General features: G+C 36.6%; 1 protein-coding gene across 5 annotated transcripts in view; it reads left to right on the top strand.

The window, feature by feature from the left end:
• The first annotated feature begins 974 nt into the window (after positions 1–974).
• The window catches only part of LOC102886519 (probable ribonuclease ZC3H12C), a 64,098-nt gene continuing 48,316 nt past the window's right edge, over positions 975–16,756 (top strand). For 2 of the 5 annotated variants that reach the window (XR_003048525.1, XR_003048526.1), the window contains exon 1: positions 975–1,196. Coding sequence is in view for 3 of the 5 variants with exons in the window: in XM_025051866.1 (XP_024907634.1) it covers positions 1,165–1,196 (32 nt within the window). In the remaining 2 variants the exon portion in view is untranslated. The remainder of the gene's footprint in view (positions 1,197–16,756) is intronic. The other 3 variants (XM_025051866.1, XM_025051867.1, XM_025051868.1) reach the window with 3 other exon arrangements.

Below are 16,756 nucleotides of genomic sequence, written 5' to 3'. Positions count from 1 at the left end.
CATATATGACCTATTGAGAACAATTCAGAGAGGCAAGAAATTATTTTATTGTAAGTGAAAAAGTGTCATCAAAGGCATGAACGCAGGTCCAGTGAAACAAATATGTGCTTTGGATGCAAACAGATCTGGATCCTTCATATTCAAGCTGTGTGATCTCGGGAAACTTTTCTAACCTCAGTTTTCTGACTGATAACGGCAATTATAACACCTAGCTCACTTGACTGCAGTGAACCTTAAATGAGATAGATAATGTATTTATTATCGCAGGCTACCTAGTCTGTGGCACAAGTTCCCTTCCCTGTCACTCCAAAAGCAGATGCATCCTGCCCAAGGCTAAACGTGATGACAGTTCCACAGGCCGGTGAAATAGGATTATTTGAACCTTTCTGAAATATTGACCTAGATTGTGCTGGGTGTTGTACAATTCACAAAGTAGAAAGGCTCTCCGCTCCCAGTGCTTTTCACACTGGCAACTCAGAAGCCTACCTCGGTGTAGAGGGCTGTCTTCTCCCAACCCTCCAGAAGAGATCCGGATTTATCCTGGGTTTCACCACGATGCTGACACATTGCCATTTCCAACAAGGCCAGTTTCCTTGCTGAAAGAAGTCCTTCCCCTGGGTGAAATCCCAGCAGCTTCATTTGCTTAAGTTCCCTTATTGGTTTTGCTCATGTCAGCTGTGGTTTTCCCTCATTACAGTGTATTGATAACAAGCAAACAGCCAGGGCAAACTTGCCCTAAGAAGGCCGCCTCTCGATTTCCCTGACTGCCCAGGGACGGGGCGGTTTTACTGGTGGGTGGAGAGGGTGTTACGGAGCGGAGAGGCGCCCTCCTGGACAGGGCTAGGGGAGCAGGGAAGGGAGGTCGGGAACCCCGGGCCGGGCGGGAGAAGGGAATCGCGTGCAGCTTCTGGGTCGAGCCCGACAGGTTCCAGCAGCTCCCTTCACCCTTCTCTACGCCTCTCGGGTTTTCCTCTTGGCTCGGGGTTTCTTGTTTTCAGTTCTCGGTGATCTCCAGCAGCAGGTGCTGGTTTGCCAACCTCCGCTCCAGAGGAGGCAAGGGAGAGGACAGGAGGGAAGGGGAGGAGGAAACCGCGCGCCGGCGTTGGCGGAGTTCGCTCTCTCTAGCTGAGCAGCGGCGTGGGCGGCGGCCCTGGCTTCCAGGGCATGTTGCGATGGCTGCTCAGAAGAGACTGCAAGTAGGTTGAGCCGCGTGCGTGCGCGTGCAGGGTGTGAGTTGTGCAAGTCCGGGGAGGAGGCGCCGGGGCCGCGTTAGAGAGCCGAGGTGGCCGCTTCCCTGCGGGGTCGGCCATGCCGGGTAGCGGTCCCCAGGTTTGTCCCTCGGGAAGGTGGGGGAAGGAGCCAGCAGCGGCGAGCGTGGCCCTGAGGGAGCCGAGCCAGGGCAGCGCCGCGGGCCGGAGTAGCCGGGGCGGCGGCTGCGGGCGACCTCCGGGCCCGGGCGGGTCGGGCTCCTGGAGGTCGCGTCTCTCGGCTCCCGCGGCTCGGGTGGAGCGGAGGGGGAAGCCGAGCGCACCCTGTCCGCGGACGGAGCCGCCCAGCCGGGGTCTCGGGCGCGGTGAGGCCGGCGTCCCTGGCCCGTGGCGTAGGGCACCGGTCGACTCCCGCCCGCCTCAGGGCACGGCCGCCGAACGGGGAGGCGAGCTCGGGCGCCCCAGATGGAAACGGTCCCACAGCCCTGCTCCTGCGGCTCGGACCCTCGCGCGCTGGTGGGGTGAGGCATCATCCGACATCTCGGATTCAGCCCCAGCCATTAGCTTTTCGTGTCCATCAGCTTTTCGTATCCATCCCTCCAACCAAACTGCCACCACCGTCAGGCCAGCCCTAAAGAAAAGCCCCTCGTCCCTTCTGCGCCCCTCACCCTTCAGTCTCCAGTCGAATTCCCATTTTCACCCTGCGTTCATTTTAGCTGGGTTGGTTCACATTTTTAACTCCCTGCGAGGATGTGTTACAAATATAACGTGGAGAAATAAATACATCCTGATTTTCTTCCCTAAACTGTCTCAGCCATCACCCCTTTTAAAGTCCTTGAAAAACAGCCTTAGCTTCCAAAATACAGAATACTCTAACTGGGTTGCTTGCCTTTGGGGTAACCGTTCACAGCTCTGGTTTGTGCTCTGTGTTTTGTGATAAAGAGATGAAATGCTAATCTAGATTTAGGGAAAGTTTGCCTATTAGTTGCAAGACTGTATTGGAGTATCCCCAGGCCCCCTGAGGCGCTTGTTGATTCAGATCTACTTTTCTTTCTTTTCTTTTCTTTTCTTCTTTTTTCTTTTCTTTTCTTTTCTTTTCTTTTCTTTTCTTTTCTTCTTTTCTTTCTTTCTTTCTTTCTTTCTTTCTCTTTCTTTCTCTTTCTCTTTCTTTCTTTCCTTTCTTTCTTTCTCTTTCCTTTCTTTCTTTCTCTTTCCTTTCCTTCCTTCCTTCCTTCCTTCCATTTTTTCTTTCTTTTTAACCATCTTAGAATAGATGCAAAAATCCTTTGGTCTAAGTACTGAATATTTATAAATTTGGGAAAGATCTTCGTTTCTTCACTTATTTCATCATATATTTCTAATGTATTTTATAAACGGAAAACAGTGGATATACCTCAATATTCTTTTGGACTTTCCAAGAACTACAAGAAGTCAGGAATATAGTATATTTTTAAACTCTTAATGTATTTAGCGTTTAATGGGTATGATTCCATTTATCTGATTACTTACATATACAATTAATGTTAGCAGTTTTTTAAATACTGGTATTATCTAATGCTTGGATAATAGGATAGCGTCACCAAATATTTGTGAAATTGTCTTATTTCGATAAGCCCAGGAAGGTGCTTATTTCAGACTTGCCTCTCTCGTCACCTGTTTTCTTCTAATTTGGCATTCTTATTTTAAGTTACCTGAATCTGTCTACTTGAAGTACCTTAAATATATCCGTATTGTCTAGTAACTGACTGTATCTCTATAATTCAAAATGTTTTGGAGTATTTCTACTTAATTTGAGAATGAGTTTTACTTTTCAAAGTAAATTACAATTCTGGTCATCACAAAAGTACTTAAATATCATAAGCAAAGTAAATCGAACTCTTAACACAACAAGAAAGAAGCCAGTATTTTTAAACTTGCATTTATAATGAAAATCTTATGCAACTCATTATAATGGAAAATATTAAAAGATAGGAAACAGAAACTTGGAATGTGTGTATGTTGATGGAAGTTTTCATTCATCACTTCCCTTTTCTACATATTTGTTGTAATTACCAAACTAATGAAAAGATCCTATTTTATATTAATGGCTTCTCTGGAGCTATGTTTTCATGGATTATGTCTGCTTAACTACCCTAAGTGATTAATGAAAATCGTATTTTTAAAATATTTTTCTCATTCTACAACTGGGTTACCTTGTCTCACCATTCTAGCAGACCACAGTGGTTTCTACATTAAATTACTGTAATAGATGTAAAAGTGTTGCTATCATTTTATAGCTTTTTATACAATTTTATACCCTTTTATATGCTTTCATATCATTTTATACCTTTTAGAATTTTTCATTTGTTCTTGTACGTAAATTTAGAAGAATTCTTTCATTCAGATTTGATTGCAGTTTTAAGAAACAACCCTAAGTTATGAAGTAGGAGGATTTTTGTTCTTGCAGTATTAGAATTTAGGATTGTAAACTAATCTGCAGTGATTGCTCATTTGAGACTGGTAAATACTATTCCCTCAGCAAATAATTAGTATCAATCTAAGTGCTATGTAAGGTCTCTGACCTCTAAAAGGAGGATAATGAACAGTTAGATCATAATGCTGGATCAAATTTGCTAAATAACATGAATAAAAAAGTAAATTCAGGTACTGGGGAAGAACGATATGCCATACCTTGAAGGTAGGATTCAAGTGCAGGCATACCTCGGAGATATTGCAGGTTTGGTTCCAGACCAGCACAATAAAGCAAATGGTAATCTTTTTGCTGATGGAGGGTCTTGCTTTCTGTTTGTTTAAAAAAAAAAAAAAAAAAAAAAAAAAAAAAAAAAAGGAGGCTAAAAAACCCCACCTCTGAAGCTCAGTAAAGCAGCAAAACACAATAAAACAAGGTATGCCAGTAGATATAGGTAGACATAAGTAGCCAGTAGACAAGGTAGAATTGATGGAGTAATTTCTAAATGAATGCCGTAAATCACAGGACCCTGACAGGAAAGCAGAATGTAGATGGTCTAGTGTGTCCAGAGCATTAGTGGATGATGGGAACAGTGGGTGATTAGGGTGGCAAAGGCAGTATTAGATGTATAGTTCTTAGAAAGCGAAATATTAGGAAGGTCAGGAAATAAAAATTTATTAAATCAGGATTCCAAATTTAAACCTAAAATATCAAAATTCTAAGGTTGGATCTCAAATATACCAAATGTTCTTTAAAATCTTGTGTTTTAAGTGTTAATATGCCCCCATGGACCTACAGCATATGTGTTTTCAAAACTATAATGTTAAGATTCACCAAAAACATTATAATCATTGCTGTTGTTTCACTATTAACAGTTCAGGGAAATGACAAAAAATTGAGAACATGATTTTTTAAAAAATCTTTTTTATCCCAAAATATATGTCCAATAAGCTTATTCATTCAGCATGGTTTTGCTCTTTATTTTTTCTCTTCAACAAATGTTTTTCTCTCATAAAATGAAAATAAAGAGTAATCACCCATAAAGCATAGTATATATGGTTTTAAGTCACACCACTGACAGTAATTCTTATGCTTAGTGACTCACTCTAAAGCAAAGGTCATAAGCACTTTTTGAACATTCAAAGCATTCTGCCTTTATGATAATTATCAAATCTCTAAGGGAATAAGTAGAAAACCCCAAAATCTCCCTGCTTGCCTTGGACATTTTTCCTAACCCGCCCCCCACCACACACACACCTTTTGCCTAGCTCAGCGTTATTATTCAGGCCTCAGCTTAGATCTCATTTGATTTACTCCATTGTAGTTTAAGATTGATAACTTACTATACCAAGCATTGTTCTAAGTGTTCTACATGTATTAATGCATTTAATACTATAGTCCTATAAAGAATATTTCATTTCTCTTTTTTGTCTGATGAAACGAAATTACAATGTGGTTAAATAACTTGATGGGTCTCAATAACGGCAAAGCGAGAGTTCCAACTTAGGATAAGTCCTTGTTTTAACCAAATATTATGCTCTCTGGAAACATGTTAATAAATTCATTGTGAGGCCTAATAATATAATGGAATTATCTTTCTTGGGATTTTGGTTCTTAAAGGATACACCTTTTTCTTGTATAATTGGAATTACACAGTTTGTAGAGCTTTGTATCCCACCTTCCCACCCCATTTAACATACACTAAAGATTTTCTCATGACATGAAAAATATTTCAGACATTTTTTTCCTTGATGTTAACTGGTCCTTACTGACATTGTCACTCTCTCTAATTTGCAGCAGATATCTGAGGTAGATTGTGAAACTGGATAACAAAAGCTAATATTATGTCTAAAATAAGGCAATGATTAAAGGCTTTTAGGATGCTCAGATAGTCTAGGTTGCAGAACTGTAAGGAGAGAGCAGGTGCAGCCTCTGAAATCAGCTAGACCTGGATTTGAATCCCAGTTCTGCCCTTCACTGGCTGTGACCCTAGGCAAGACTGAGTTTCTTTGATTTCTCATTCGTCGAACACGATAGTACTTCACAGAGTTGTTTTTACTGATTCAAGATAATGAATATAAAAGTGCCTGGTACATAGAAAGCATTTAATACTATTATAAAATGATTTAACAATATGGATGGACTTGTTTCTCTATTTACTTATTCAGTGGCTCTTAATTGTATGCTGACTAATTGGGATTACCAGATATAAAATTAAAATCGAGTTTACTGTTATTGCTTTTAATGTCAGTTTACATTTTAGATTTTCAAAAAGGCTTTCAAATATATTCATATCTTTTAGGGTGAGGCTAAAATTAGTTTTTGTTCTCTATTCTTAGTCATGTGTATTCGTTTCCTGTTCAAAATTATGTGGGCTTAATCTTATCCTTATTCTGTGACTTACTCTGTTTCAAATCTTGGCTTTTACTTTATTATTTTGTACACTCAAAGGGAGCAGATTTCCAAAATACCTGAGGCTACCTTTTCATTGTCTATTTAGATGTTTTTTTGTTTATCTTTAAGCCCCACTGAGTTGATGATTTGTATTAGATACTTTTTGGAATTTTGCTGTAATTTTAAATGATTAGTACAGCTCTAAAAAGTTTTAAATGTGCAATAAATTAACTATTTTATTAGGTAGTATTTCTGTTTTCACTAAGACCAAAAAGTGCCTTAAGTAACATAAAAATCGTGGGTGTAAATTGTGTTAAAATTAGCGATATTATACATAAGAAAAAATGTTTTAATAGGGGAAATGTTTTCTAAGCTGCATTCCTATTTTGTCTACATTTTCTTTTCAAATTAAATCGAGTTTAGTTTTTAACGTAGTCATCTTATCACATTTTTAAAACACAGAAAAAGTATAAAACAATAGTGAATATCACCTACAGTTCTCACCTAGAGTTAGTTTTTGCAACATTATTTTTATTTTTAAAAATCTTAGTCAATATAAACATATCGTTTAAAAACTTTATATGCATATGTAGTTCTCTTACTTGCTGTTCAGTCAATATATCTTATTTCCCTGTGTCATTAAAAATCCTTTTAAAAGATTTTTTTTTTTTTTGGCTGAATGGCTTTCAACATATTCAAGTACTGTAATTTAATCAAGTTAATATTGTTGAGTATTTAGAGGGTGACCAGTTTTTTTATTGTTATAAAATACAGTGTGATAAATGTCAGTATATATAGCTCTTTATACACATTGATGAATATCTTTTTTAACAGATTCTTACATGCGATCATGCAGATTGCCCTCTTAAAAAATTGCACCAGCTTATAGTCTTATCAGCAATGCATGAGTGTCCATTCTCTGCCCTCATCACCACCACTCTCACCAACACCCCACAGCCTATCTTTGTTTTGATAGACAAGAGTGGGAACAGTGTTAAGAAACCCATTCTGTGGGGTCAGAGAGGCTGAGTTGAATTTTGTTCTGACACTATGTAATCTTGGGCAAATTTCTTATTAATTTCCTTAAGCCTTAGTTTCTTTGTAACATTGTGATAATAGTACCTATTAACATGATAATATCACATAATGTCGTGGTTGTGGATATTAACTGATGATGTATATTGAAGCACTTAAGTCCTTGAGATGTTAGCTATCTTTGTTTATTATGAATGAGATTTCCCCACATTATATTTTATGCTTGGTATACCTATATTTTATACCTGGTGGTGGCTGGTATAAAGGAAAGTTATTCATTTGTAAATCCCCATCTAGCTACCTTACTGAACTCTTTTATATACTGTTAATTAAATTGAAGGAATTAGTCCAACAGTTTTTCAGTTGAGTCTCTTGATTTTCAGGATATGTAATGGTGACCCAAAAATATCATTTTTTTTCAATATTTCCATTTTTTTTTCTGACTGCATTGGTTGACATCAGAGAACAGTGTTAATAGTAGCAATTTGGGCTTATTTCTTATTTGAATGGGACTTCTTCTCTGGTATTTCACTTTTTAAATTCTGATGGCTATTGTTTTCTAACAAAGGTGTCCCCTGCTTTTGTACAGATATTCCGGAAAATATTTTTGAATGTGAATTGTGAGAAACTTGAAAATAGACATGTATATTATTAAATCCCTAACTATCTTTTAGACACATCTTTAAAAATATTTTTTCAGCATTTGACTCGTATTTAAGTTAACATGCAACCAGTTTAAATGCAGTAAGGCTATAATTGTACTGCGTTCAACCTACTTAACGATTCCGTCCTTATGTCAGTGGTATAAATTTTGAACCTTACTCTTTCACTGTTGTCCACTGTTAACATCATATTTATAAAATATTACTAAAAGTAAATGAAACAATTTTGCCCCTGAAATAAAACCCTTTATTCAAATGTTCAAATGAAGTCTTAGAATCAGGGTCCAACTGCCCTCCTTGCTCAACTTTTTAGACATCTTTCAAAATACTATTTGAAAACTACTGCTACCCGCCCCCTGCAAAAAAAAGATCTGAATAATTTACAAATTTCCACAATGACAATGCAACTGAAACTGAACTTCTCAAAGTCTAGCAAGATACCACCTTGTGATATCATGAGGTTTTTATTAAGTAGTTTTTGTACCAAAGTCCTAATTTAGCAGGTTTCTTTTAAACGATTAAGTGTACCAATGTATAGTACATGAACATATGGTATTATACAAGTATATGTAATGTCTTTCTATCTTTAGGATAATAAAATATCGTCTACATGTTGATGACTACCAAATTTTTATCTTCAATCCTGACTTCTCTCTTTTACACAGCTGTCTTGAGGACAGTTCCACTTGACTAGCTATTTGGCATCTGAAGTGAAAATTATCTATAACAGAATTTATATCCTTCTAGATCTGTTCCTTTCCAAATCTTTCCCATTTCAAGTATTACTACCTTCTCAGGTGCTCAGACTAAAAGTCTAGACATTCTTGATTCCTCATGTCCCTCTTTCATCTTCCACACCCAATCCAATGCAGGAGCCTTTAATCAATACATATAATGAATTAACAAGGTTGTTCAATATTAGAAAAACATCTATTATCATAGAATAAAATCTACCGGGTTAATATGTGTTATTATGATTTAAACATACTACATAATTTACCTTTCTCCTATTTAGAACTTTTGTATATAGTATAAGCTTATACATATATTTGGTTATTTTTGCTGCCATTTTTGTTGAGTTTTGTCAACAGAGTTATGCTAGCCTCATAAACCAGTTCGGATGCTTTCATTTCTTTAGTGCCCTGGAATAAGTAACATCGGAGTTGCTAGATGCTTTGAGGTTTTGCTAGAACACACCCATAGAACCTATAGGTATGGCATCTTTTGTCAGGAATAGACTAGAGGATATAAACCTTTAACAAAGTTTTTATTCCATGATTACTCACATTTGCAACCTTAAGTCAGCTTTGATAACAAACTCTTAATTTATTGGCATAAAGATTTATGCAAAGAATCCTTTCTATTTTATTGAACATTACATTTTTAATGTCATGCATGCAGAGTTCCCTAACCTCCTGTACACTTTTATGAGGTTGTTTGTTCATTCGTTCGTTCGTTCATTCATTCATTCAATCATTCAGAACCAGCTCTCTGTTTTATTAAAACCAGTTCTTTTTTTGCTTCCTAATTTATTTATGCTTTTAATTTTATTTTTACCCACCTTTATTTTGTTTTTTTGTTGTTGTTGTTCATTTTAACCTTTCCAATTTAATGTTAAATTCTTTTATTTTTTTGTTTTTGATTAAATACATTTACACCATTAATTTTTCTTTACAGTGTGGCCACATTCCATAGGTTATAACTTTATTGTCATTTATTTCTAAATGTCCATGATTTTATTTTTTTATTTTTCTTTAACTACAGAGTTACTTGGAAGAGAGTTTTAATTTATAGATATTGTGTTTTTTAGGATTTTTAAATTTGTTTTTGGCTATGTGCTGTTAACCTCTTATTTTTTGTATCATGGTTAGAGTATGTTTCCATTCTCTAGGTTTGAATTTTCCCTAAGCCTTGAAAAAGTTGGTCTAGCACAAATGTCTGTTTGTATCTTAACTTTGAAGTCATGCAACCCATAGTGAATTATTTGAGTACCTGAGATAAGAATCATTTTTACTGTTTAAAGATCTATGTACCCTGAAGTTTAATACTGTCATCATCATTTAAGGTCTGCAGATAAGAAAAGTAAGTCTAATGCTTTGGTTTGCCAGGAATTTTTGTCATCTTTGTGTAAAGATAGGATGATGTACCTTTCTAAATAAACTGTTTTTAAAATATTTGAGTTCCATAAGTGGGGATCTCTACTTATACATCTCTGCCCCTCTTAGCCCTGGTGTGCTTTTTTCTATGTGTTTCCTAGGGCTTCCTAGGGGTTGGAAGTACCATGGTTTCTCCATGGCCCTCATTATGCCCCTTACCAGTTTAATCCTATTTCAATAAACATCTTCTGAATACTTTTCCCCCCAAGATTATAAAATTTGGGGGAAAAAAATTACCTCTTCTCTCCTGACCTGTTTATGGATGGGATGAATAAACTGGCTAAGAAGAATAGCAAAATTATAGGAATTATTCCACATTATTGAAAAAGAAGAATGGTGGCAATTCTAGTAATTTATAAGAAAATTAACCAGTCACTTTAAGAAAAAAAGTGCTTCAAATCATTGCCCTTTTATTTTCCTTTAAGTTTCCCACTTTCAATGTTCTTTCAGGTCTTTCGATTATATTAGAGAGCCTCTTATTGGTCCTAATGTGTTTAAAACCTTCCTTTTGATTAAGAACGTCAGCAGGGAGTAAGAGACAGAATTTGAAGTCAAATTCTGATCCACAGTTTAAAACGGTTTTCTTTACTAAGAGAAACACTAGATTTGCAGTATAGGTAGTATATGTTTAAAGTAACGATTTTGAAAGAAAAAAATCAGGAATCGGCATGTAAAAAAAAAATCACAAAATTAATTTTGTGTGTTTGGTTAAGGTAGGAAATTTTTCTGCTGGCCTCAGAAGCTGGGAAGCATGTGCCAGGTTGGCAGCTACACCTTAGATTCAAGACTATCCATGCTGTGATAGCGCCTGAGTGAAGACAAGGAAGATGGAGAAAGCACTTTGGAACTCCTGAGTGATAGCCAGAAGCCAGAATGCCAGTTTGGCAAGTGTGCTATCGAGTGCTGAGTCTTGCTTGGGACTGAGCATTCCTTCAGCTAACCTGTAGATCTTAAATGTTTATTTCCTACTTTGACAGCAGATGAGTGCTTAAGTTTTCTTTACATTTTAACAGGTACTTATTTGATGATAAACACCTAAAATAGGCAGGATAGATTAACATGGATTTATGTTTGATCCAGATCCCAAAATGGTTTTCTTCTCAATGAGCGATAGCCTCTTACCCAACTTTTTATATTATCTCTTTAACAGATAATCAAAATTATAAGAGAAACTAAATCATTTACTTATTTTAGAAATATTGGTCCTGAAGACCGATTAATTACAGTGATTGCCAAATCTTTGATTCCCAATATTCCCAATAAAGTAGCTTTTTGTTTACCAAATCCAGTGGGTAAAGAATCTCTTCTAAGAGTGAGCAGTGGGTTAAGTGGATTCTATCCTCCCTGAACCTGCTTCTGTCCATGCACATGCACACATTAGCACACACGAGTGAGGAGGAGGAAAGGTGCAGGGGTAAGGAAGGAGAGCCAGAGACAAGAAGTATGATAAGATTCTTATATTTAACAATCTTTCTTCAGTTATTTGGTTTAACACGCTATCTTTATAATCTTCATTGCACCTTCCTTAAGATTCCTTCGTACTTACATGTTAAATAATTACTTTAACCATATAAGCATCCCAAAACCCTCACTGACCTTTCTTTTGGAGTTTTGATCTTTGGTGAGAGAGAGATTGGAAAAAGCAACTAGGTGGGGGTATTCCGACTGCCAAACAGCAGCATTAAGCCTCTAGGTACCTTGGGAACTGGGGAAGAAGATGTGTCAGAAAAGGAGGCAGAAGAGTAACAAAAATGAACCTCCTGCTCTTTGAGGATTGGCAGTTCCCTTCCAGAGGTCTTGTTCTATGTTTTTCACTCCACTACCCATCAGTCCTGGCCTACCGTGTCTTGTAAAGGCTGCCAAGAACTATAATGTTGAAGTGGTAGACTGGTTAGTTTTCACAGAATTATAGACAAAGTAGCTCCAGCATTTTCATAATTGAACCAAGTCTGTTGTTTTTCCCACTTCACTGCTTTTTTTTTTTTTCTCTAAATTGTCCTTTTAGTTATTCTCATTTGTTCATTCGTTCATAAACAGATATGCATACCCTTTTCCTCTTCTGCCCTGCTGAATCCATTCTCCTGGTTTAAAGTTCTTCAAAGAAGAGAAGAAAAAAATATATCCTTCTCTACTACCTCCAAAACTGTCTTTCTATATGTCATTTCCTTCCTACCACAAACTTATTTTAAAAATATATATGCTATCATCTGTAGCACACACCAAGAGTTTTCGTTTTTCATTTTTTGTTTTTCTTAACCAGAAGTTTTTAACCTGGGTTCTGTGGTTCCACAAAGGCTCTGTGGACAGAATTTGGGCATTCTAGGATGTTGGGTGGGAAAAATTTTACAGCATTATATTCATATCTTCTAAATGAAATTTCACATTTCTCTTAATTATGAATGTAAGCAACAAATGAAATGTTAATATATGGCTTTGTCACCCATAGAAAACATAAATGTTTATCATGTTATATAGTTGAAATATTCTGAAATACTTTTAATTACTTTGAAAGTATTGTAGTGATTAGATCTACTATCTTATTTTAATGTTAATCAAATAGCATCTATTTCACTATATCACAAGTTTACATATTTTTATGAGTATATTAATATAATTGGCATCTTTGCAATACAATTCTATGTTTTTATGTCTTCAAAAGCATTACTTTGAAAAAAGGCCTAGACTTCATTAGCCCGAGAAAGTGAACTATGGCACAAAAATATGGTTAGGAATAGCTGTCTGTACATTCCATCTCTTTTCAATTCACAGAAATGGCTCCCTCAGTGGCCACTAATAGTCTTCCCAATGTCCTCTTCTAAGTCATTCTAGAGTATTTGTATCATTTGATGCCATCAGTTTTGTTTTTTTTTTTTTCTCCTTTGTCTTTAGTATCAAATCCTTATCGGACCCATTGGCTCTATCTTAGAAAATTCTCTTCTGTTTCTCTTTTTTGCGGCATAATTTTAGATACCAGTTATATCTTGCTTGGACTGTGTTAGTCCCTTCCTAACTTGTCTTTGAGCCCTGTGCAAAACTCAAATAATCCAAAGATTAGTTTAACATTGTTCCACAAAACTTTTCCTGGAATAGTTGGGTTTTCAGCTGAATTCAGTCATAATGGGTAGGATTTTAACATGTGAAGCTGTAGAGAACGATATTTTAGAAGAAAATTTAGGTGAGTGTTCTTAAACTTGGCTACACTTTAGAAGCACGTGGCCAGGCTTCACCAGACCAAAAAAATAAACATCTCTAGGGATGGGACTCTGGTATCTCTATAGTGCATTTTGAAACTCCTCAGGTGGTTCTAGTGTGCAACCAGACTGAAAGAACCACTGCTTTAAATACTCCTGTTTGGCTGGAGTGTAGGTTTTATGAAAGGAAGTAAAGAACATATCTGGAAAAGGGATTTGGGCCCGGATACAGAAATGCTGTCATTTATTTAGCACATATTTAAGAAGTGCCTGTTGTGTGCCAGGCACTCTGCTAGGTGCTGGAGATATATGAGAAAAACAAAACACAAGAATCCCTGCCCTATTGGAGTTTACAATCGAATTGCATTGGCAGCTGTTTAGGATGATTTGTATTGTAGATTCAACTAATTATAGTATATGATGATTTGTATTTAGAAGGAATCTTGCGTTAAATGCTCAAAATTCTAAATTTAATGTCTATATTATTACCTCACACTCTTGATATGAATAGAACTCTAAAGAAAAATTTTGTTATAAACTTTTGTGCTAATTTTACTGAGCATACTTTCTAACATTGTTTTGTTAGCCTTAACGTTTTTCAGTTTTTTGCACACCAGGACAATTATCTAAAATCAGTAGTGTGTAGTAATTTAAAATCAGCCTATGAGGGCCATTGGAAGTAGTAACTCAAGCCTTTTGTTTTCCATCTTATAAGAATTCATATATAAGGAACTATTTTCTATCTTGATTATTAATAAGAATTTCTATTTAGATCAAAATTACAGTTAACTGAATTTTATTGAGTCATAGTTGGTTTACAGTAGTGTTTCATTTTTCCTTGAGTTCCTTTCCATTTACTATACTACTGTTACACTCTCCACTAAACTATTAAGAACAGACAGAATGATAGCGCCCTCTTTTAACTCTATCTGATACAATTATTCTTTAGAACCTAAATCTGTCAATTTCACTTTTTAACAATGCTTTTGGTCAGATAGTTTTGGATTAGTTTGCTAAGTAGAATTATGTGACACCCAAAAAACAAGGCATGTCCCCATCAGCTGGTACATGCAGCCTAAAGATATAATGATGTTCAGAAATGAGCACATACCAGGTGGAAAGTGAGGAATGTCATAGAGTGGGAGATAAAGTGCTGTGGCATCAGAAGTGATGAGTTGAATTCTAACTAGGCTTTGATAATGATGTAAATATTATTATACGAGGTAAAAAGTGTCATTTAACTAGCATCCAGTTGTGTTATAATTCTGAGAATGTCTTGTATATGTTATACATAAATTTACAGATTTTGGGTTAGCTTTCTCTCAAAGTTTCAGTTATACTTAATATAACTGTTTGGTGAACATGGATGATATGTACTTTCTCCTTTTAAAATCGTACATGGCCTTTCTTTCCTCACAAATTTTCTCTGTCACTCTCCCATACATCAGTTGCTTTAGTAACCTGTTACATCAGCATTTTGGATGTCAGTTGTTGTCTCCCTTTTCTAAAATTCCTAGTTCTCTGAGTATTTAAAAATTTTGTAGGAATTTAAAATATCTTCCTAAAGACTTATTTAATGAATTATTTAAAATAACTAAATGGGAAGCTAATTATTGGGAAATATTTGACATCTAAGGATATGGGTTATATTGTCACCTAAGCCTTTGTTTTAAACCACTAAGAAGAAATTGTGGAGTTATTTAGTATTTGTCTCTGAACCCTAAAGACAAGGGTTGTCTGCTCTGAGTATTATGGCACTGAAAGATTTTCATAATCAAACCCCAAGAATTTTGACATTGAAGAGCATTATCTTCATTTGTTACAGAATTTTTCTTTCTCCACTCAATCTCAGGCAAAGAGCAAAGCAGCCATGTTCTCTGCACCTGGGCAGATCCTGAAGGAAATGCGTGAGGAAAGGGCTGGGCTTTGCTTACACAATTCCTCTTCCCAGACTTAGACTTACCCATCAGAGAAATCACCCTCAAGTGAGGAGGTGGAGGCCCAGAGCATTACTCCAACAGATGCCACTACAGGTGGGAAGATGAAGCCAGATAAGGAAACTATAGGAAATACCCCTCATCACTGAGAGTTTTGAGTTCACTGAGTTCCACAGCTGCCTTGAATGGTGGAAGCAGCCCCAGTGGCAGAATCAGGACTGTAACAACATTGAGACTAGATGAGGGCTCTTTGAGATGCTTACCTTGTGACAAAGGAGAAATAAAAACTAGCAGAGGAGCATTTTTTTTTTCTTTTTTCATATGAATGCCTGTGTTCACATTTCAGGAGCCTCTTTTTTTAGTGGTCATATTTTTCACTCATGTCTTCTGGAAATCAGCACACTGCTGTGTGCCTGAATGCCTGTGTTCACATTTGCAGGAGCTTCTTTTTTTTAGTGGTCATATTTTTCACTCATGTCTTCTGGAAATCAGCACACTGCTGTGTGCCATATAGATTTTTCTGAGTGGATTATGGAAGATTAAATGGGTCTGCCCTCAGTAAGCTTACAGCCTTGTTCATAAATCAGTGCTGTATTGTGCAGTGCAGACTGTATAGAGATTCAAAGGAGATCGACATCAGTAAAAACTGGACTAGTCCAGGAAGGTTTTGTGAGGAAAGTAAACCTCGAACTGGGTTTAGAACAGCAGATGTAACCTGGGTGGGTAAGGCAGTGCAAGAGAACACTTCAAGTGACTTCACTTGTGCTTTAAGAGAAGTGGGAAGTAAAATAACTGGGCCAGGAGTGACCTAGCTTGTAGAAAGAGGCTTGAAAATGAAGCATAGAACCAGACCTTGTGATTTGCTGCTGAGACTTTTTTTAAAGCTTAAGAGGAGTGTCATTGAAAATTACTTTGGCAGGGATGTATTTAGGGAGTATTCAAGGAAGGAGATAAACGAAAGTAATTTAAGCCCAAGGAAATGAAATATATGAAAGTTCTGGCCCAGCTGACTTTCTAAATATATTAACCCAGAGATTAGAGTTAGTGCCTGATTATTTTGCTCTGTTCTTTCACACCATGCATCTAAATTAGGTGTCTTTGTTGGTTACATTTTTACTCTCAAAAAAAATAATGGTTTGGTTAAAATTTTAACCTTTTAAATTTTGGGGGATAATTGGTAAAATCTAATATAATAATCTTCTGTGAAGTTATTGTGGATCGAAAGAGATCGTGTATTAAATAAACCCATATTAGCAGAAAGGTAGCAGGAAGTCAGCTTGGATCACCACTGACAAAGAGAATTGATTCCAAACACCATCAAAACCCACATATTTCATAAACCTTATAAGGTCCTCTCAGTTGAAGTTTCAAATGTTAGACATACCCTTGTCATCGACAGATTTTAGTATACTGCTAAAACTATACTATCTTGCATTTTCTGATGTCTTAACTACATAGTCATTTATGGCAGTGACTGAAGCAGAGCCAGTGCAGCTGTTTGTATTGGTTCTGCAGTGGGGAAGGGGACTAGGACCTGTGACTAAGAAACCAGAGTAGGGCCATGTTTTCACCTACAAATGTTTTAATGTGCTCAACATTATCCAGTACTAGTAACTCACATAGTCTAAATACCACAGCAGGATCTGATAGCTCTTTCAGATCACTGCCTTTATTTGCTGTTTGCTAAAAGCTTAATCCAGTGCTAGAGATCAGGCTTCCTGCTG

The sequence above is a fragment of the Pteropus alecto genome, unplaced genomic scaffold (assembly GCF_000325575.1).
Source record: "Pteropus alecto unplaced genomic scaffold, ASM32557v1 scaffold188, whole genome shotgun sequence".
Taxonomy (NCBI): Eukaryota; Metazoa; Chordata; class Mammalia; order Chiroptera; family Pteropodidae; genus Pteropus; species Pteropus alecto.
Note: the sequence above shows the minus strand (reverse complement) of the source record. Positions and strands in the feature narration are given on the sequence as shown.